A 20,825-nucleotide genomic window follows, 5' to 3' on the forward strand; every position below is an offset into this window, starting at 1 on the left:
TGTTTGTACAAAGCAACACATGTCTGCATGGATGCTATAACCTGAGTATGACCCCCAAGGAGATCTCTCCCCATGAGGAGATCAGAGGAGAATTATGTATCTATAACTTAAGGAAGATATGAGGTCCTGTAATTTTTTCTAAGTTGTTTAATAAGAAAACCTAATAAGTATATTTAATATTATTACCCAAGTATCGTTGTTACCTAAGTGTGTGTTTTGTGATATTGCCCCCAAAGTCAGAATATCACATGCACTGAAATTTTATTATTTTTAATTTTTTATTTATTTTAGAGAGAGAGAGAGCACAAGTGGGGGAGAGGGGCAGAGGGAGAGAGCGATAGAATCCCAAGCAGGTTCTACACTCAGTGTGGAGCCTGACAGAGGGCTTGATCCCATGACCCTGGGATCATGACCTGAGCTGAAATCAAGAGTTGGATGCTCAACCAACTGGCCCACCGACCCAGAGGCCCCTGTATACTAATCTAACAGTGTACTCTGCATCATCAGGTTCTTCCCTTTTCCTAGGATTATAAAGATCCCGTGATCCAAGATGCTGTCCTGGAGTTAGAAATGGATGAGCTTAATCAGCACGAATGTATGGCAACCATGACAGCCCTGATTAAGCACATGCAAAGAAATCAGATCCTACCTAAAAGAGAAGAGGTTTGTTTCTGCTAATCTGATGGTGTCTCATTTAATACTGTTTATTGCTATCACAGTAAGAATGAACACTTAATGTCAAATACCAAATTCTGTATCTAATAAACGTGATTTTTGTTGCTTGTGTGTTAAATTTTTTAAACAATTTTAATGTTTGTTTATTTATTTTGAGAGAGACCAGGGGAGGGGCAGAAAGAGAGAGGGAGAGAGAGAATCCTAAGCAGGCTCCATGCTGTCAGCACAGAGCCAGACATGGGGCTTGATCTAACGAACCCTGAGATCATGACCTGAGCTGAAGTCAAGAGTCAGATGCTTGACTGACTGAGCCGCCCAGGAGCCTTTTGTTACTCGTCTCTTATTTTGTCATCTCATGATATCAAAGTGTGAAGTTATTTTATTCCACTTTTTAAGGTAACTTTGAATGGATTATTTCAGGGTTCAGTGCCAAGCAGTCTTCCCCCTTGGATGAAATTTCTTCATGACAAACTAGGAAATCCATCAGTATCATTAAATATCCGTCTCTTCTTAGCCAAGCTTGTTATTAATACAGAAGAGGTAAGTAATTTATTATTTCTTTAAAAATTCTTTGCAGTTTTATGTATGTACTTAAAACTCTTAATAAAGAAATGATGTAAAGGAACAGAGCATGACGTTTTTGTTCTCTGAACAAATTTGTTCAACATCAATCTTTTAATCATTTTTTCAACTTGAAAATTAAATTTTATTGTGTTAGAAATGATCTTTTTATAAAGCACATGTGTTGGCACTTTCTAATGGGTTCCAGCCTAATTAGTTTATAGGAGCAAAAATGGTGAAAATATTCCTATTAATGATATTTGAAAAAGACCTGACTTTTAGATAATTGCTGAATTTATCAGTTGGTTTATGTATAGCACCACATCAGGGGAGACCTCTTCCACCGGTGGCAGTTAGGGAAGAGAGCCCTTGAGTGATGTGAAAAGTGCAGTGGGAATTTATATTCTGTGTATAAAGAACACTGTGGACAGAGACGGCATCTGACAGAGCCAGGCATGTCTCCATTGACAGCACAGACCATGGGCACATGGTCCAGAGAAGTGTGGCCACATGGCTTGGGTGGGTGAGCTAGGCCAGGTCATCAGGATTCATGTAGAGGGTGCAGCTCATTTGTTGAGCAGTAAGGAGCCACTGATGGGTGCCAGGTGGAATGATGTGATCCACGTTGCTCCATACAAAGTCCTTTTAGGCAGCACTGCAAATTGAGGGGCTGCAGCAGGGCCTGTGTTCCCCAGGGTCACACCTGATTTCTAGCTCCCAGGGCTGCTGTAACAGTGGAACCACAGACCGGGTGGCTTAAACAACAGAAACTGATTGCCTCGTGGTTCTGAAAGCCAGAAGCCTGAGATCAAGGTGTTGGTGAGGATGGTTCCTTTTGAGGGCTGGGATTGAGAATCTGTTCCAGGCCTCTCTTCCAGTTTATGGTGGCCTCAGGCATTTTTTTTTTTTTCAGCACATAGATGCTGTTTTTCTTGAGTCTTCACATTGGCTTTCCTCTTTGCATCTGTCTCAGTATGTACAAATTTTCCCTTTTTTTTTTTAAATTTTTTTTTCAACGTTTTTATTTATTTATGGGACAGACAGAGACAGAGCATGAACGGGGGAGGGGCAGAGAGAGAGGGAGACACAGCATCGGAAACAGGCTCCAGGCTCCGAGCCATCAGCCCAGAGCCTGACGCGGGGCTCGAACTCACGGACCGTGAGATCGTGACCTGGCTGAAGTCGGACGCTTAACCGACTGTGCCACCCAGGCGCCCCAAATTTTCCCTTTTAATAAGGATATTGTCATTGGATTAGAGCCCATCCTAATGACCTCTCATAACTTGATAATCTTCAGAGACCCTATTTCTAAATCAGGTCACATTTATAGATGTTGAGAATTAGTACTTCAGTATCCTTTTGGAAGACACAGAACAACCCATAACGCTTGGGGTCACATGTAATTTCTAGCTCATGTTCCTGAGTGCTGACTTGATGGCTACCAGAAAGGGAGCTGGTGTCTTTATTTCTGGGTCATTTCTTGGTAGCCTGGGAGTGGGTAAGCAGGTTGACAAGGAAGCATGCTGAACTTGTTCACACATGTGGATGTGAGTTGCCTCTGAGACATCACTGAGAGATTTCCTGGGGTGTTGTGCATGACGGGGGCTCAGGAGTGACTAGGGGAATGGTTTGCAAAAGATGTTCCAGAGGCTCCATTGTCTTACAGAAGAAAAGATTAGAACTTGCGTTTACATTTATTATTAAAATTTCAACATTTATTTATTTTCTTTATTGATATATTTTTAAGTTTTTATTTAGATTCCAATTAGCATACAGTGTAATATTAGTTTCAAGTGTAGAATTTAGTGATTCAGCACTTAAATACAGCACCCAGTGCTCATCACAAGGGCCCTCCTTAATACCCTTCACCTATTTAACCCATCCTCCCCCACCCCCCCAACTTCCCCTCTGGTAACCCTCAGTTTCTTCTCTGTAGTTAAGAGTCTATTTCTTGGTTTCTTCCCTTTACCACCCCCCAAGTTTTGTGTGTTTTTTTTTCTTAAATTCCACACATGAGTGAAATCATATGGCATATATCTTTCTCTGACTAAATTATTTCACTTAGCATATTACTCTCTAGCTCCGTCCCCATTGTTGTAAATGGCAAGATTTCATTCTTTTTTATAGGTGAGTTTTATACACACACACACACACACACACACACACACACACCCCATCTTCTTTACCCATTCATCAATTGATGGACACTTGAGCTGCATGTATTTCTTGGCTGTTGCAGATAATGCTGCTAGAAACATCAGCGTGCACGTATCCCTTTGTTTGGGTTTTTTTTTTTGTTTTTGGTTTTGTTGTCTTAAGTAGGCTTCAAACCCATTGTGGAGCCCAGTGCGGGGCTTGAACTCATGACCCTGAGGGTCAAGACTTGAACCAAGATCAAAAGTCAGATGCTTAACCAACTGAGCCACCCAGGAGTGCCTGCATATATCCCTTTGATTTAGTGTTTTCATATTCTTTAGTTAAATACCCAGTAGTGCAATTGCTGGATCATAGGGTAGTTAGTTCTATTTTTAATATTTTGAGGAACCTCCATACTGTTTTCCAGAGTGGCTGCACCAGTTTGCATTCCCACCAAAAGTGTAAGAGAGTTCCCCTTGCTCCCCATCCTCTCCAACATTTGTTTCCTTGTTGTTGTTTTTTAATGTTTATTTATTTATTTATTTGAGAGAGAGAGAGAGCATGTGTGAGCTGGGGAGAGGGAATCCTAAGCAGGCTTTGTGCTGTCAGCTCAGAGGCAGACATGGGACTCGATCCCACGAACCGTGAGATCATGATCTGAGCTGAAACCAAGAGTCAGACTCTTAACCAACAGAGCCACCCAGGCACCCCTCTGTGTTGTTAACTTTAGCCACTATGACTGGTGTGAGGTGATATGTCATTGTAGTTTTGACTTGTACTTCCCTGATTGATGAGTGATGTTGAGCATCTTTTCATGTGTCTGCTGGTCTTCTGTAGATTTCCTTGGGAAAAAAAGCCTATTCATGTCTTCTGTCTATTTTTTAACTGGCTTATTGTTTTTTTGGGTGAATTTGAGAAGTTCTTATAGACTTTGGATTCTAGCCCTTTATCAGATAAGTCATTTGCAAACCTCCATTCTGGAGGTTGCCTTTTAGGCATAGGTTGCCTCAACAAAGCTAAAAGGCAACCTTTGGAATGGGAGATAATTGTAAATGACATAGCTGGTATCTAAAGTCTATAAAGAACTTCTCAAAAAACAACCCATTTCAGAAGTGGGCAGAAGACATGAATAGACACTTTTCCAAAGAAGACATCCAAAAGGCTTTTTAGTTCTGTCGATTGTTACCTTCACCGTGCAGCAGCTTTTTTTATTTCAATGAAGTCCCTGTACATTTTTGCTTTTGTTTCCCTTGCCTCTGGAGATAATATCTAGTAAGAAGTTCCTATGGCCGATGTCAGAGGTTACTGCCTATGTTCTCCTCCAGGATTTTAATGGTTTCCTGTCTCACATTTATGTCTTATATCCATTTTGAGTTCCATTTTTGTGTATGGTGTAAGAAAGTGGTCCAGTTTCATTCTTCTGCATGTTGCTGTCCAGTTTTCCCAGCACCATTTTTTTAAGAGACAGTCTTTTTCCTATTGAATATTCTTGCCTCCTTTGTCAAAGATTAGTTCGCCATATACTTGTGGGTTCATTTCTGGGTTTTCTATTCTGTTCCATTGATCTTTGTGTCTGTTTTTGTGCCAGTACCATACTGTGTTAATCACTCTTTCTTTGCAATACAACTTGAAGTCCAAAATTATGATGCCTCTAGCTTTGCTTTTCTTTTTTACAGATTGTTTTGGCTATTCAGGGACTTTTGTAGTTCCATACAGATTTTAGGATTATTTGTTCTAGCTCTGTGAAGAACACTGGTGTTATTTTGTTAGGGATTGCATTGAATGTATAGATCGCTTTGGGTAGTAACGATATTTTAACACTGTTTGTTCTTCCTATCCATGAGCATGGGTGGAATGTTTTTCCATTTCTTTGTGTCTTCCTCAGTTTCTTTCATTAAGTTTTATAGTTTTCAGAGTACAGATCTTTTCCCTCTTTGGTTAGGTTTATTCCTGGGTATCTTGTGGGTTTTGGTACAATTGTGAGTGGGGTCAATTGCTTGATTTCTCTTTCTGCAAGTTCATTATTGGTGTATAGAAATGTAACCGGTTTCTGCACATTGATTTTGTATCCTGTGACTTTACTGAATTCATTTATCAGTTCTAGCAGTTTTTTTGGTGGAGTCTTTTGTGTTTTCTATGTAGAGTATCATGTCATCTGCAAATAGTGAAAGTTTGACTTCTTCCTTGGCTGATTTGGATGCCTTTTATTTGTTTGTGTTGTTTGAGTGCTATGGTTAGGACATTCAGTACTATGTTAAATAACAGTGGTCAGAGTAGACATCACTATCTTTTTCCTGAACATAGAGGAAAAGCTCTCAGTTTTTACCCATTGAGGATAATATTAGCTGTGGGTTTTTCATGTATGGCCTTTATTATGTTGATGTATGTTTCCTCTAACTCTACTTTGTTGAGTTTTTGTCATGAATGGATGTTGTACTTTGTCCAGTGCTTTTCTGCATCTATTCAAAGGATCATATGGTTCTTATCCTTCCCTTCATTAATGTGATGTATTACATTGATTGAGTTGTGAAAATTGAACCACCCTTGCAGCCCAGTTATAAATTTCATTTGATTGTGATGAATCACAATTTTATTGTATTGTTGGATTCAGTTTCCTGATATTTTATTGAGTATTTTTGCATCCATGTTTATCAGGGTATTGCCTTTTAGTTCTCTTTTTTAATGGAATCTTTTTCTGGTTTCAGTTAAAAATTTCAACTTTTAAACTTATTCATTTATCATACAGATCTTCCTTGACTTATGATAAAGTTATATCCCAATAAACCCAGCATAAGTTGAAGCTATCATAAGTCGATAATGCATGTAGTACACCTACCTTGCTGAATGAACATCATAGCTTAGATTCACCTACCTTAAACATGCTCAGAGTGTTTATGTCCATCTGTAGTTGGGTAATATCATCTAACAAAAGCCCATTTTATAATGAGGTGCTGAATATCTCATGTAATTTATTCAGTGCTGTGCTGAAAGTGAAAGCCAGAGTGGATGTATGGGTACAGGATGGTTTTAAGTGTATCAGTTGCTCACCCTCGTGATAGCATAGCTGACGGGGAGCTATGGTGCAGGTGCCGCTGCCCCTGCTCAGCGTCTTGGGGCTATCATCCCACACACTGCTGGCCCAGAAGGTAAAAGTTCAAAGTACAGTTTCTACTGAAAGTGTGTGGCTTTCACAGCATGATTAAGTCCAAAAATCTTAAGTTGAACCATTGGAAGTCAGGTACTGTCTGTAGTTTAATAATAAAGAAGTTTGTGGAGATCGGAGGAAGATGGCGGTATAGGAGGACTCTGGGCTCACTGCGTCCTGCTGATCACTTAGATTCCACCCACACTTGCCTAAATAACCCAGAAAACCGCCAGAAGACTAGCAGAACGGAGTCTCCAGAGCCAGGCGCAGACGAGACGCCCACGGAAGAGGGTAGGAAGGGCGGAGAGGCGGTGCACGCTCCATGGACTGGCGGGAGGGAGCCGGGGCGGAGGGGTGGCCCGCTGGCCAAGCAGAGACCCCGAGTCTGGCTGGCAAAAGTGAAAGGGCCGGATGGAGTGTGTTCCGACAGCAAGAGGGACTTGACATCTGGAAGGTTATAAGCTAACAGCTCTGCTAGGAGAGCAGGAAGGTTGGAGGACAACGGAAGGGAGAGTGGCTGAGCCCTGTGACTACAGAGCTCAGTTTGGCGGGGAACAAAGGCCCTTGCCAGCGCCATCTCCCTCGCCCATCCCCCTCGCCCATCCCCCAGCCAAAATCCCAAAGGGAACCAGTTCCTGCCAGGGAACTTGCTGGCACCATGCAAACACCCAACGCTGTGCTTCTGCGGATCCATCCCTCCGGAGGGTCTGACTCCCTCCCGGTGCCGCAGGGCCCCTCCGGAAACGGATCTCCGAAGGAAAAGCGAGCTGAGCCTCCCCCTCCCGCCCCTGTGCACCTTGCCGATCCACCCCAGCTAATACGCCAGATCCCCAGCACCACAAGCCTGGCAGTGTGCAAGTAGCCCAGACGGGCCACGCCACCCCACAGTGAATCCCGCCCCTAGGAGAGGGGAAGAGAAGGTACACACCAGTCTGACTGTGGCCCCATTGGTGGGCTGGGGACAGACATTGGGTCTGACTGCGGCCCCACCCACCAACGCAAGTTATTCAAGATGGCACAGGGGAAGTGCCCCACAGTTCTGCACCACTCCAGGGACTATCCAAAATGAGGAAACGGAAGAATTCCCCTCAAAAGAATCTCCAGTAAATAACGACAGCTAATGAACTGATCAAAAAGGATTTAAACAATATAACAGAAAGTGAATTTAGAATAATAGTCATAAAATTAATCGCTGGGCTTGAAAACAGTATAAAGGACAGCAGAGAATCTATTGCTACAGAGATCAAGGGACTAAGGAACAGCCAGGAGGAGCTAAAAAATGCTATAAATGAGCTGCAAAATAAAATGGAGACCACCACAGCTCAGATTGAAGAGGCAGAGGAGAGAATAGGGGAACTAGAAGATAAATTTATAAAAAAAGAAGAAGCTGAGAAAAAGATAAAAAAAATCCAGGAGTATGAGGGGAAAATTAGAGAACTAAGTGATGCACTAAAGAGAAATAATCTATGCATAATTGGTATCCCAGAGGAGGAAGAGAGAGGGAAAGGTGCTGAAGGTGTACTTGAAGAAATAATAACCGAGAACTTCCCTGATCTGGGGAAGGAAAAAGGCATTGAAATCCAAGAGGCACAGAGAACTCCCTTCAGATGTAATTTGAATGGATCTTCTGCACAACATATCATAGGGAAACTGGCAACATACAAGGATTAAGAGAAAATTCTGAAAGCAGCTGGGGATAAACGTGCTCCAACATATAAAGGGAGACCAATAAGACTCGTGACCGATCTCTCTACTGAAACTTGGCAGGCCAGAAAGGAATGGCAGGAAATCTTCAATGTGATGAACAGAAAAAGTATGCAGCCGAGAATCCTCTATCCAGCAAGTCTGTCATTTAGAATAGAAGGAGAGATAAAGGTCTTCCCAAACAAACAAAAACTGAAGGAATTCGTCACCACTAAACCAGCCCTACAAGAGATCCTAAGGGGGATCCTGTGAGACAAAGTACCAGAGACATCGCTACAAGCATGTGGGAATGCAAACTGGTGCAGCCACTCTGGAAAACAGTGTGGAGGTTCCTCAAAAAATTAAAAATAGACCTACCCTATGACCCAGCAATAGCACTGCTAGAAATTTACCCAAGGGATACTGGAGTACTGATGCATAGGGGCACTTGTACCCCAATGTTTATAGCAGCACTCTCAACAATAGCCAAATTGTGGAAAGAGCCTAAATGTCCATCAACTGATGAATGGATAAAGAAATTGTGGTTTATATACAGAATGGAGTACTACGTGGCAATGAGAAAGAATGAAATATGGCCCTTTGTAGCAACATGGATGGGACTGGAGAGTGTTATGCTAAGTGAAATAAGCCATACAGAGAAAGACAGATACCATATGTTTTCACTCTTATGTGGATTCTGAGAAACTTAACAGAAGACCATGGGGGAGGGGAAGGAAAAAAAAGAAGAGGTTAGAGTGGGAGAGAGCCAAAGCATAAGAGACTCTTAAAAACTGAGAACAAACTGAGGGCTGATGGGGGGTGGGAGGGATGGGTGGGTGGGTGATGGGTATTGAGGAGGGCACCTTTTGGGATGAGTACTGGGTGTTGTATGGAAACCAATTTGACGATAAATTTCATATATTGAAAAAAAATAAAAAATAAAAAAAAATTAAAGAAGAAAAAAATAAAACTATACAACAACAACAAAAAAATAACGAAGTTTTTGTTTGTAATTTATAAATAAATCAATACATACATGGAGAGTGTTCGAACTTTTTTTTACTTATGGGGTGTATAAACAAAGATTTGAGACCACACAGATTTAAGCTGTGAGAGTAGTCCCTGAGGAAACATATTTAATAAAAACAAAGTGGCGAAAGTTAAGAAGATAGGTAGCTTGAATTATATCTTAATCTGTTCGTTTGCATCAAAATAGCATTATCGTGTAGTTTCTAAAATAAACTAAATTGAATTTAGAATATGGGTACATTTTCTTTAGATTTCAGAGGTCTTGAGAAAATGAAGTCAATAACACAATGACTTCTATAAGAAATGAAAGAACATTAGCCACATGCATCTACCTAATTTTTATATTCTCGTTTTTCATATACTCTATGCATTTGCATAAAATAACAGTTCTCTAGAGCTGCATACTATTCAGATAGGATGAGATTGATAAAGAGTACTTTCATTTTGATTTTTAAGAGCATAGTTATATCAGGTTTTCAACAAAGAAAAGATCAGAAGTCCATTTCTCTTGAATTGTGGTTTCAAGGACCCATGAGGAGAGAATTCAACAGAGAATCTGATCTGATGAAGCAGGGTACTTGTTGGAATTTACATCTGTTTTGGATTTAGGTCAAATCATAATATTAAATTTTAGCTGATGGAGGATATGTTCCTAAATTAATAATTTGGTTATTCAAAATAATTGTTTTGCTGTTTGACTTTTAAATTCTCTTCCAGGTCTTTCGCCCTTATGCGAAGTATTGGCTCAGCCCCTTGCTGCAGCTGGTGGTTTCTGAAAACAATGGAGGAGAAGGAATTCACTACATGGTGGTCGAGATAGTGGTGACTCTTCTTTCATGGACAGGAATAGCTACTCCTGTGGTAAGAATGGACACGTCTTTTATGGAGTGCTATGTCAGTCTCTTGCTGATATCATAAACAAATTGATGACAGATAATCCAAGCTCCTCTTAATGACTTAAGAGTCACCATTTTTAACATTAATCGTCATATTGCTGTGGTGCTGTTATACTAAATGGCTTCATACTGCTTCAGGTCTGTTTTCTTAGATTTCTGATTTCTTAGATTTCTTTTGATAATGCCTCTGACTTTGCTTTTATTTTTAAGCTATCAGGTATTTATTTTGTTTGTTGCTTTTATTTGCTAGGACCTTGGAAACTAGACTAATGATTTCTTAAAAAATAAGTGTGAAATAAATGTCAGTAGACCCTGAATATTAGGTCTTGAAAACTTCTGTTGTAACTAAAGTCCGTGGATGTTTTGGCATTTGTTTTGCCAGCTTACTTATTTCCCTAGTATTGACATGGGCCCATTAATGGTTGAAATTGCCAAAAAAGTAACCACCAGGTGAATGATACTGTGTCACCCTGAGGCAGTCTCCTGGCTTCCACCAGTACAGATTTGTGTGCTCTGGAGCTTTGCCATTCACATAAAAACATTAGCACTAATAAGGTATAAGAGTTTTCATGTAGTAATATTCTGAGAACATTCCTTACTAAACATAATATATGGACATAGAGCTTTTACATGCGTTTATATCTGGATGTGCCTGTCTTATTTCACAGTAAACCAAATTTAGATTTCTTAGCTTTAAGGTGATAAATGTTTTCATGTTATTAAGCAGAGTAAAATTATTTTAGTATTTAGTTTAACTTAGGAACCATTGGGAAAGATTGAGTTAAATGTCCGGTGCATGGCTGAGTTTGAGAGAGCCAAACTGCTAGGTGTCAGAATAGCTGCATAAAGCAATGAGTCAAAGTAAGAATCAAGTGAAGCCTTTTGTCACTTGCGGTAGAAGCTAAAGCCAGAGGAAGTGGACTCCCCTTGTCCATTTCCCCCATGGAACATTGCAACTTAGTCTGGTCGAGGGTCAGGTGGTTTAGCACAGATCTGGGGGGTCATCTCACTGTTGAGGGACCCCTGAATTAAAGGCTCCAGCAGTTTTATGGGACCATAAAAGGAGTCAGAAGAACAGTGTTTTCACAGTCGCCCTTCCTCTTATAAGGAGCTCTCTCAGCAGAGAAGCCTGGAGAAGATGAAGAGAAATGAAGGTGCCGGGGTTACGAGTACAAATATGTGACAAGCATGACCAGTCTGGGGGGTGGAGGGTGGATGGCTAAGGGTGACTGTATCTACCCTTGGAGACTGCAGAGCCCTGGCTGTGTTCCAGCCTGGTGCCAGAGGGCAGCTTGCCCATAAGGCCTGCCAGCAAAGCCTTTGTCATTGCCTGTGGTTGTCCTTGAAAAATCACACATAGGTTTTACACCAGAAGCTTCAGTATACTGGCAGGTTTCTTTTATAAATGGACTGTTGGATTAAAAAAATGCTTTTCCAGAGTGGAATGCTACATATTAATACAGAATTTCTATACCTTTTTAGGGGGTCCCTAAAGATGAAGTGTTAGCAAATCGATTGCTTCATTTCCTAATGAAACATGTTTTTCATCAAAAAAGAGCTGTGTTTAGACATAACCTTGAAATTATAAAAACCCTTGTTGAATGCTGGAAGGATTGTTTATCTCTCCCTTACAGGTACAAATTTACTACATTTTGCAGTATTGCTTAGACATTTTTAAAATGTAGCATGTTGTAAATGGTGATTACAGTGAAGTTTACTTGAAATGATAGAAGGAATATAATTTGAAATTGAATCATTTGTAAGGGTACAATATTGCTGCTAGTACAATCCTAGCCTCCAAAGTTTGACGAAGCACCTCTGTGCGGGTCATTGCCTCCAGGTGGTCTGCTCCGTCTCCCAGCTCACCTCTGGCCCAGCAGACACTGGGCATATGGGGTACACTCTGCCCTTCATTGTCCCAGCGCAGGGGTAAACTGTCGGACTGTGCAGCCTGTGGCAAGCTATAACTTTCCAAAGGTTTCAGAATCAACTAACAGAGAATTGGGGCAAATAGATCATAAGAAATACAGACTTGCTAGAATAACTTGAATGTATACAAACAGGGTATTAGCAAGAAGGGTGTTAGTCGTGGGGAAAGATAAAGTATTTCTCACCCTGCAAATTATCTTCTTGCTGTGCTTATTTTATCATATGATAATCTGTATTTGTCCTTTATGCTTATGTTTCAGGTTAATATTTGAAAAGTTTTCCAGTAAAGATCCTAATTCCAAAGACAATTCAGTAGGAATTCAATTATTAGGCATTATAATGGCCAATAACTTGCCCCCCTATGACCCAAAATGTGGCATAGAGAGCATAAAGTGAGTATCAGGGGAGTTTTGCTTTGCTTCTTTCTTAGATTAAAGTATATGTGAATTGGATTGATGGACTGGAGTATGGTCTAATTTTTTCATAAGTTTATTCATTTTGAGAGAGTGCATGTGCGAGTATGAGAGGGGCAAAGAGATAAGGAAAGAGAGAGAGAATCCCGAACAGGCTCCACACTGTCAGCGCAGAGCCTGATGTGGGACTAAAACCCGTGAACCATGAGCCCGATGTGGGGCTCAAACCCACAAACCGTGAGATTGTGACCTGAGCTGGAACCAAGAGTCCGACGTTTAACCAACTGAGCCACCCAGGTGCACCTAGTTTTTATAAATTTAAAGACCTAGACCCATGTTAAAAATATTTCTACCAGAATTTAGTAAGTTGGGCTTAGAGGTCTTTTGGGAGAAGAAATATGTTAATGGAATGAATGAGGGAAGTTAAGTTTTTCAAAATTAGTATTTTTTTTTCAATTGTGTTTCACCAAATAGGTGTTAGGTATTTTCTTTCTTATTTTCTACAACTGCATTTTCAGCATTTGCCCCCAAAACAGCATGAGCTCTGTGGGACCATTCATGACAGGATCATGGATGGATGCCTGGGCCCTGGTGCTGCCCTGTCGCTGTGCTTTTTGCCTCAGCTGCAGCCCCTGCTCCCTCCGTCGGGGCCTTTTGTGGGTGGGGGTGAACGCAGCCCGGCGTCTGGAGGGAGGGCGCTAGTGAGCTAATCCTCTACCATCACTGACCGGTACTTCATTGTCCTACTGTGTTAGGAGTTCTGAAAAGTCAGCATTCACATTATGGTGACTGTAGATTTCAGCATGTCCCTTCCAAGCTTTTCCCGTTTCTTTGGAAGTGTCTCACTCCGTCTGGTCGGTCCTCCTGTGTTAGCCTCCTGGCACCAGTTCCTCCATTTGCCTGCTATCATAGACAAACAGGTGGCTCCATGAAGATTCCATGGGAAATAGTTTGCTTTTAGATGAGTTACTTTTTTTGAGCTTTGATTCCCCCAGTGACAAGCGTATAGAGCTTCTCTGGAACTGGAAGCTAACATTCTGTGGCCTACAGAGCCTGGAAGCGTGGACTGGTGCTCACTCTCCTTCTCATTTATTGTCCTCCTCTTGTCACAGCAGTCAGGAGGTGTCAGGAAGTCATGAGGCTTTCAAGGGGTGTCAGTAAGTCATGATCTTGGTTAGTATCTTTTTTTTCACTGCAGTGTTTTTTATAGTATCCAGCATCGTGTTTTGCTTTGACTACAGCAGGTCCTGTGTGATTGAACTGTGGACTTCCATGTGCCTTCCTGGTCATGATGTCAGAGCCTTAAGTACATCTTGATATATGTTTTCACACAAATAATTTGGATCATGTTCTATGTTTAGTATTTTCTCAATTTATGCTCTTAATATGGCATGAGGAGCAAAGTTGTTATATTTTTATGTCAACAGAATGTATTATTTGATGCATATTTTCTGTATTTGTTACAGATACTTTCAAGCTTTGGTCACTAACATGTCTTTTGTAAAATATAAAGAGGTGTATGCAGCAGCCGCAGAAGTTCTAGGACTTATTCTTCAATATGTTACCAAGAAAGAAAATGTAAGTGTGTTATACAATTTTAAATAAATAGTGCTTTTTCAGTTTTGATTTTTTCTAACACTTGTTATTTATATCCTCTATACTGTAACAAACCAGAGTGGGCATTCTGCATTTATTAATACTTGGCTTTTTCCTAGCGTATATAGTGCTCAATTTTTTTAAAGAGGACATAGGATTTTTAAAACACTTGGAAACTTGGTAAACATTTAAAGATGGGTAACTTAATTATATTGTGAAAGCCAGGAAAGGATTATTTAACCAGCTTTCATTCCTCTGAAAGTAGTGTCAGGGTTTCTTTTGGAGCAAATTATTCTGGTGGATACTTGCTATGGTTAGGGCTATGTTAACTAATAAAATACTCCATTTCCAATCTGGGACGTAATATAGTTATCAGACAGGACAGGGCACTTGTGGGAGCCTTTCTCAGTCTTGGGAGCCCTGCCCACTTTCCAGGATTGTTAGAAGAACCCAACTGAATCTTTCAGTGCAGTGTACGTTCAGAGTACTACAGGTCTCCATAGAATGTAATTATTACAGATGTATGTAAATTACATGTTCTAACTTACTTGAAAGTAGGGTAGTGGAGTGATGCTTCCTGCTACACTGCTGTTCTCCTGTGGTTGGTTAGTGAGGGGCTGTGTGTTTTGGAGCCTCCAAAACCGCTGTCACTCATTGTGATGATCCCTTCTTGCCAGGTCTCGTTGCAGTGACACAGTTGATCATTCCTCCTGATTCCCTTTGTCACTGCTTCTAGGACACTCTCTTGGCTCTCTTCCTATTTTCCTGGCTGTTTCCCTTCCTTAGCTTCATGTTTCCCGGCTACCTCTCCAGCTCTGATGTTGGTCCTCTTCTTCCTTGCTCCCCTGCCAACCATCTAGCCTCCTGGCTTTGAAAACTGCCTATGTGTTCATGATTCCCAACTTCCTATCTCCAGTCCACTTCCTCTCCTGAAAGAAAAGGTGGAGAGTGGAGAGTGGGCTACTTTCACTGTCTGAGTGGATGAGGAGTAAAGGATTAGGGAAGTTGGGAGGTCCCGAGGGCACCCAGAGTACCCCAACACAGTGTATTGGGCCCCTGCCCATTTTGTCAGTTAGGTATCTATTTGGGTTTAAATTTTTTTTCTAATGCTTATTTATTTATTTTTGAGAAAGATGGAGGCAGAATGTTCATGGGTTAGGGGCAGAGAGAGAGGGAGAAACAGAATCTGAAGCCCGCTCCAGGCTCCGAGCTCTCAGTACAGAGTCTGACGCGTGGCTCGATCTCACGAACTGTGAGATCACCACCTGAGCTGAAGTCGGACGCTCAACCAGCCGAGCCACCCAGGCACCTCAGGTATCTATTTGGGTTTAAAAGAAAATTAAATGAAGGGAAATAGACCCACTTGGGGAGGTCAGTCTTCGCTTATAATTTATTTTAGGAATTACCAGCTATTTTTGTAAAATAATTTTTTTTTTTGAGAGAGAGTGTGCGCAAGTGGGGAGGGGCAGAGAGAGAGAATCTTAAGCAGGCTCTACACTGTCAGTGCAGAGCCTGACATGCAGGGTTCAATCACAGCGACCCTGAGATCATGACCTGAGCCAAAATCAAGAGTTGTACACTTAACTGACTGAGCCACCCAGGCACGCTTAAAAATTTTAAATTCCGAATTACCTTATTTTTACATGATTCTAATATCCTTAGATGTTGGGTTTCAATTTACATAGTATGCTAAGTTTTCAGCACAGATGGAACAAATTACAGTAGATCCCAAGTTTAATGTCTCTTCACTTAAATTTCAAGTTAGTGGTAATGATAAACACTTTGGTTTTACATTGTTCTTTTCTGAATATAAAATGGTATTGATTTAGTGTAGAAATTAGAAGAACAGAGTAAAATATAAAGAAGTTGGTGAGAATCAGTCCTATTCCAACCACTGAATTGCTCTTGGCACCTGAGAGGTAGTCTCCAGTTGTCAGTATATATGTGCATGCGTTTGTCTTCTGTTGGTTACCTGTATTATAATGTTGGTTATGTATGTTGGTCAGTTACATATGTTGGTTATCTTATTGGCTGGTTCTGGGCTCTGGGGGTGTAGCCAGAGCAGTCCTGGCCACCCGCCCTTCTCAGGAAGCTAACATTTGATGAAGAGAAGCAGACAATACATAGACAAATCGGTCATCATTGATAGTAGTACATGATAAAGAGAAAACAGGATATAGGGAGGTAGACAATGGTGAAGGTGGCTTTTTAGATAAAGTTGCCTGAAAATTCTGGTTTGTGTGAATATTTGACCAGGTATGTGAACACTGGCATCATAAAATGTATTTACACAGCGTTTGATCACTGATTTTAGTTCAGCTTCTCAAATGACTTTTTAGCAATATTTTGGGTGTGAAAAGGAAGCACCAATCTTTATCAGCCTGCCATCTGACAAGAGCTAGATGCCACCAGTGGTGACAGCACAGAGCAGTCATGGCTATGGCCTGGCCTGCCTGAACTCACAGCCCCAGAGCCTCTTGTGTCCAGTGGTTAATGTGCACACTCCTGGCACTGTACCTTGTGAACACCTTTACCTTGTAGGTGATAGCATTGGACATCTTCCATGGGTTCAATTAACTATTTAAGACAAACCTGTTTTCAGTAACTAACGTAAGTTTCGCATTTGTGTATTTGACAAGAAACTTAATTTTTCAGATACTGGAAGATTTGGTGTATGAACTGATTGTAAAACAGTTGAAGCAACATCAAAATACGATGGAGGACAAATTTATTGTGTGCTTGAACAAAGCTGTGAAGAACTTTCCTCCTCTTGCCGATAGGTAGGATATCAGTCATGGTGGACGTCCTGTTGTGGGAGAGGGTCTGCGACGGCCCTCTCCCTCATTGGCCATGTCCACTGGTTAGGTTCATGAACACTGTGTTCTTCCTGCTGCCCAAATTTCATGGGGTGATGAAGACTCTCTGTCTGGAGGTGGTGCTGTGTCGTGCAGAGGAAATAACAGATCTCTACTTACAGTTAAAGAGCAAGGATTTCATTCAAGTTATGAGATATAGGTGAGTGCAAAGCCAGCCCTGTGTTCTCAGATGCAGCTGGCACATAAAATTTTGATTTGTTCAACTGTGTCCTTCAACTCAGAACTTGTAGGTTTTCATAAAATATGTATTCGTTATATATGACTATGTGTATGTGTACATCTCAAGATAGATAAACTTAAAAATATGTACTTGTTAAATTTTAATCAGAATTAAAAGTGGTGGGGCCTGCCCCTCCTGCCTTCTTTAACCTGGCACCTTGGGGAAGCCACATCTCAAGTGTTACCTAAGGCTCTTCTCAGATTTAAAATGCATGATTTTGAGTTCTGTACCATTTTTTCCAGCTAGGAGGCATCCATTATTTGTTAAAATTGTTCATTTATTTTCAAAATCACATTATACCAGTTTTTAATATTTTTTTTAAAGCCTATTCATCCGTTTTGAGAGAGGGAGTAGGGGAGAGGCAGAGAGAGGGAGAGAGAAAATCCCAAGCAGGTTCCATACTGTCAGCACAGAGCCTGATGTGGGGCTCCATGCAGGGCTCGAACCCATGAACTGTGAGATCAGGACCTGAGCCAAAATCAAGAGTTGGACACCCAACCAACTGAGCCACCCAGGTGCCCCCCATATTATACTATTAAAATAGGTATGAAAAGAGATGCTGTTGCTCACAATATTTTTATTTCTCTGTACTGTTTTCCAGCCTTGTCTGTGGACGTATTTTTTTACATGGGGATAAATTATTGATAAATATAGAGTGTGCCAGTAACAAAGAATATATGTTATGGTGCCGTGATATCCTTCATTAGACATTTACTGAATATCAACTGCATGTGAAGCATTAAGCTGAGAGCTGTAGGAGGAAAAGATACATAAAATAAGGAAATAGACGTGCACCTTATTGGGGGCTCAGACTACCCTTGACTCGTTGTATGACCTGCCAGGTAGCCTGAATAGCACTTGAAATCATTGTTTTAAAATCATGAAATCCTTTATATTTAGTTTATGTTGTTTGACATTTCGGATTTTTAAAAAATGAACTTTTATTTTGGAATGACTTAATATTTACAGAAAAGTTGAAAGACAATACAGAAAATTCCCACATACCCTTAACCCACTTTTTCCATGTCACATAATTGTGGCATATTTGTCAAAACTAAGAAATTAACATTAGTACATTTACTAAACTAGATTTTATTTGGATTTTATCAGTTTTCCCACTAATGTCCTTTTTCCATTCTAGGATCCAATACAGGGTACCATATTGAATTAATTTGTTTATTTTTAATACTGTAGCTCATGATAATTTTTTAAGATGTAATTTTTATATTTCCATTGTAACAAATTTTGAAATACAGAACAGCACAAAGAAGAAAAAGTTACCTGTCACATCTGAAAGTATAATAAAAATTATTAAATTGGTATGTTTTTAAAACCCTCTCTTACTGTAGAGATGATGAAAGACAGAAAGTGTGTTTGGACATAATTTATAAGATGATGGCAAAATTGAAACCAGTAGAACTCCGAGAACTTCTGAATCCTGTTGTAGAATTCATTTCTCATCCTTCTCCAGTGTGTAGGGAACAAATGTATAATATTCTTATGTGGGTTCATGACAATTACCGGTAAGCTCTACATTAATTTTTATATTACTTTTTTCAAGGGAGCATTTGGGTGCCAATAGCAATCTGGAGTAGATTATAATAAGTAATAAAATGTTTAAACATTTTTAAACGTAGGATTATTAATTAAAACAAGTTTATTTTGGTATATTGACATGTATCCTTATTTTAATTCATTTCATGTATTCGTGAGAAATATTCAGAATGTGCAGTTTTTGGTTGAGTTAATACTGTAATTTGTTTTTACAGTTCTCCTTTTAAGATCTGACAAAATTAAGAAAATGAACTCTGTGGGATGTCTTCATCCTATAGGACTGCCACCACAGCACTTCCCATGGGGTCTGAGTCCATCCTAGGACCTCTTAGCGTTCCCAGGGAACCCCTGCAGCCCTACTCCCATTACCCACCCCCCCCCACGCTGTCCTGTGCACGTGAGCCCTGTCACACTGTAGGAAGGGTGATGACAGTCACCTGGATGGGCTTGCAGAGGCACCAAAGGAAGGTGTCAGGGTATGTCCGTATGAGGGTAGGTTTTGCTATGGTTTGGGAAGTTAAAGTTCCACGGGAAAAGCCAGATTATTTTACTTTAATCTGGTTGGTGTTATGACGGTTGAACAAAAGTGGTAAGAAGACAATATTAATGTTTTGTCATTTTGTTATTTTTCTCAGAGGTCCAGAAAGTCAAGCAGATGAGGACTCCAGGGAAATATTTAAGTTGGCAAAAGATGTGTTGATTCAAGGGTTGATCGATGAGAACGTTGGGCTTCAGTATGTGTTCCTCGAATAATAAGGCCAAGACAAATAAATTAGGGATGTTTCTTTCTAGACTAGCATTGAGTATTTGTCCACAGTTTTAGAATTATATTTATAGTATTAGCATTTTCTATGCTTTCTGCATTCATGATGTTTAATAAAAATGTATTTTGAATCACATTAAGACTTAAAAATTCTGACAAGTGATTTTAATAAAAAATTCTTGAAAAACTGTGGGTAAAGCTCTCTCTGCTCACACAGTGAATTAAAGTTTCAAAATAAAAAAATCTTTAATGCTGATTATTATGTTTCTCATTTAACTCATGGTTGAGATCACACCATACATATTAATATTGAATGAAATGTTTGAAACTTCAGAAGTAGGAGGAAACTATAATGATTATATAGGAAAATACAAATGACGATTGTTTTTCTCTAAAATGTCTATTCTAAATTTTATGAGTGTTTTGTTAAGTACTAATTATAAAAGAAGGGTCATAAGCTTTTTGTATGATTCTGTATATCAATTAATTTTCCATTCTGTCACAATTTTAAACTCATTTTTGCTTTTCAAATTACATTTGGATTTCATAAGCATTCATAAATTGTAAAGCCTAACCTGGCTCTTAACTAGTTTAAGTTTTGAATATTTTATGGCACTAATTTTTGGAGTGAATTGTTTTAGCAAGACAGTGAAGGATTTTATATAATTTCTTAAGGTGTTTTCTCAGTTTCAAAATAGCTAATATTGTATACTCATCATTGAAAACTTCCCAGATAATAGAGATAAGAATAAAATCATCTAGTTTTTCACTGATGCTGAAGTTTGGAATATTCCCTTCCTTCAGTGCATATTAGTGTTCATAACTCATGTTACACTCTTGATACAATTTTGAATGTGGTTTTCCTCATGTTAAGGTTTATAGGGGTGAAAGACTATCTTCTCGACATGACACCATGTGTAGGGCATTCTTCCTCATTTGACAATATCTGAAAAATCTTTCCTCTCTGCTTTTCAGGTTAATTATCCGAAATTTCTGGAGCCATGAAACTAGATTACCTTCAAATACGTTGGACCGATTGTTGGCACTAAATTCCTTATATTCTCCAAAGATAGAAGTGCATTTTTTAAGTTTAGCAACAGATTTTCTGCTTGAAATGACCAGCATGAGCCCAGATTATCCAAACCCTGTGTTTGAACATCCTCTGTCAGAATGTGAATTTCAGGTGAAGTATTTGTCTCTACAATAATAAATATTATAGGGGCGTCTGGGTGGCTTGGTCGGTTAAGCGTCCGACTTCGGCTCAGGTCATGATCTCACGGTCCGTGAGTTCGAGCCCCGCATCGGGCTCTGTGCTGACAGCTCAGAGCCTGGAGCCTGTTTCAGATTCT

At 40.1% G+C, this 20,825-nt stretch overlaps 1 protein-coding gene across 2 annotated transcripts in view; it reads left to right on the top strand.

Moving 5' to 3' along the window:
* PRKDC (protein kinase, DNA-activated, catalytic subunit) overlaps positions 1-20,825 on the top strand; it is a 209,019-nt gene that overhangs the window by 103,294 nt on the left and 84,900 nt on the right. The window contains exons 47-57 of one of the 2 annotated variants that reach the window (XM_086694932.1): positions 526-663; positions 1,096-1,215; positions 9,947-10,090; positions 11,608-11,759; positions 12,315-12,446; positions 13,934-14,045; positions 16,719-16,843; positions 16,929-17,078; positions 18,509-18,682; positions 19,349-19,447; positions 20,452-20,659. In XM_086694932.1, the coding sequence (XP_086551058.1) occupies positions 526-663; positions 1,096-1,215; positions 9,947-10,090; positions 11,608-11,759; positions 12,315-12,446; positions 13,934-14,045; positions 16,719-16,843; positions 16,929-17,078; positions 18,509-18,682; positions 19,349-19,447; positions 20,452-20,659 (1,554 nt within the window). The remainder of the gene's footprint in view (positions 1-525; positions 664-1,095; positions 1,216-9,946; positions 10,091-11,607; positions 11,760-12,314; positions 12,447-13,933; positions 14,046-16,718; positions 16,844-16,928; positions 17,079-18,508; positions 18,683-19,348; positions 19,448-20,451; positions 20,660-20,825) is intronic. The other variant, XM_086694933.1, reaches the window with a different exon arrangement.

Source organism: Puma concolor, chromosome F2 (assembly GCF_028749965.1).
Source record: "Puma concolor isolate L17-30 chromosome F2, mPumCon1.1.hap2, whole genome shotgun sequence".
NCBI lineage: Eukaryota > Metazoa > Chordata > Mammalia > Carnivora > Felidae > Puma > Puma concolor.